The sequence below is a fragment of the Psammomys obesus genome, unplaced genomic scaffold (assembly GCF_907164565.1).
Source record: "Psammomys obesus unplaced genomic scaffold, mPsaObe1.curated_primary_1811, whole genome shotgun sequence".
Taxonomy (NCBI): domain Eukaryota; kingdom Metazoa; phylum Chordata; class Mammalia; order Rodentia; family Muridae; genus Psammomys; species Psammomys obesus.
Genome location: NW_026592196.1, coordinates 1 through 2,032, shown reverse-complemented (window position 1 = coordinate 2,032; position 2,032 = coordinate 1). Strand labels below are relative to the sequence as shown.

General features: G+C 55.3%; 1 protein-coding gene across 1 annotated transcript; it reads left to right on the top strand.

Moving 5' to 3' along the window:
- Window positions 1-322: 322 nt before the first annotated feature.
- LOC129681172 (probable aminopeptidase NPEPL1) lies at window positions 323-1,545 on the top strand (the record flags this gene model as incomplete). Its single annotated transcript, XM_055613047.1, has 2 exons — window positions 323-433; window positions 960-1,545. Coding segments are annotated over 2 exons (273 nt in total), but the record flags the coding sequence as incomplete, so codon positions are not given.
- Window positions 1,546-2,032: the final 487 nt, after the last annotated feature.

Below are 2,032 nucleotides of genomic sequence, written 5' to 3'. Positions count from 1 at the left end.
GCCATGGGGAGTGTGTGAGCAAGAAGAGTGCTGTTCCCGAGCACCAGGGGCAGCTCAGATATCTGCTGTCACTTTGTTCAGGACACTCTCACTGAACATGCCCGGTGAACAGACCCCGCACCAGGATCTGACTCATTTGCCCCTTCAGGTCCCTTGTCATAGGGGGAGAAAGATGCCTTGTTCCAGGTTAGAGCCCTCTTCAGCCTCTGGGTCAGCAGATGCCTTTATGGCTACAGCTGAGGTGAAGGGTGGGTTAGACAGAACCATCCAGACCCTTCCCCTGCTGCAAATGGTATGCCACCCAATGTCCTCTTATCCTCAGGACCGAGACAACAGCCCCAGCTCCTGTGCTGGCCTCTTCATTGCTTCACACATCGGATTTGACTGGCCTGGGGTCTGGGTCCACCTGGACATTGCAGCTCCAGTACATGCTGTGAGTGCCTCAGGGATGCTCCTCAAGGCCAGGCAGCTGGCCCACGCCTGCCAGACACATCATCATTTCCTCCCCATGAGCTGGGCTATTCCCTCCCTCTTGTCCTGTCCCCACAGATCTCCTCTGGCTCAGAGGAGCTGCTTAGCTCATCAGAAAGGTTGTGTTCTATGTCAGATTATCTGTGGCCCAGCCTCCAGCCAGCTGTGCTGCCCCTGACCTCTGGTCTCCTTATCCCTGGGAACAGAGTAGCTGCTGTGTGCTGTCCTCCCAGCCAGCCTAGCCTATGCATAATAGGAGGCCCAGACTATCTCCACCCTGATCTGTAGCTATTAAGTAGGCTGTGCCCGCTACCCATTTGCTTCTGTTGGCCCTGAACATGTGAGGACATCTTCAGTAAGGCTCAAGACACCTGAAGTCTGGGTGTGTCCTGGGAGCTCCGTGTGGAGAAGGGAGATACTGGAGGGTGAAGAGGCCCCTCTGTGCAGAGGTGCTCCTCTAGCCTGTGCTCTCCACCTTCTGTCTGCAGGGTGAGCGAGCCACAGGCTTTGGTGTAGCTCTCCTACTGGCACTTTTTGGCCGTGCCTCTGAGGACCCGCTGCTGAACCTGGTGTCCCCGCTGGACTGTGAGGCAGATGCCCAGGCGGGCGACAACATAGGGCGTGACTCCAAAAGACGTAGGCTCGTGTGAGGGCCTCTTCCCACCTGGTGACACAGGGTCCCTTACCTCACTTTGCACTGACTGATTTATAGCAACTGAAAGATTAGATCTTCAGATGACCTTGGCTCTTCCCTTTGTGTGCCCACTGGTGATGGGAGTGAGTTGTTCTCTTCTCAGAAGACAGCTTAGGGGTCTGGTAGGGTCTGGGGAAGGTTGCCACAGATCCCCTAGGTCAGCTTCTGCAAACTCTATCCCTTGTCCTCCACCCTGGTCTTCAGAAACACCTCAGGTCACCCTGTGTGGTGAGTTACCTCCTGACCCAGGCCCCTGCTTCAGCCAGGGCTCTCTGGGATGTCCAGCCAACCTGGGTAGGTGTGACCCTATGCTTTGAAGCAGGAAGAGCCTCACAGCCCCTCCAAGTCATTGAAGTTGTATTAAATGTGGCCACAACATACCCTTGCCTCTGCTGGTTTTTTCTGACTCTATCTTCCAACCAGCCCAGAGTCTGGCTGAGGCTGAGTGCAGAGCTACTCCAGCCAGCAGCCCTCCACCTCTTCTTCTGGTTCTGAGATGGCTAGTTGAACCGGTTTTACAGCCCAGAGTCATGAGCTCTGGGGCAGAGGACAACAGCCCTCTGGCCTGTCTCCACACACTGTGGGATGTCTTCTAGAGGCTGTATTCATGTTGGGGTGGACCTTGCTCTCCTCCGCCCTGAACATGAACCTCCCTGTTCCTCCTGGAGAAGTCCTAGGCCACAAAGGGACTGGTTTGGAAAGTACTTGTGATTCCCAGGAGCCCAGCCAGAGTTCAGGGTCTGTACACCATGCCTGGGCTTTCGGTATGGCAGAGGAGGCAGGACTTGTAGTATCTGAAGATAAGTTTACTCCTTTCTGTCTCTTCCTTGGCATATTTTCCTGCCTGCCTGCTGCTCCACTGCTGCC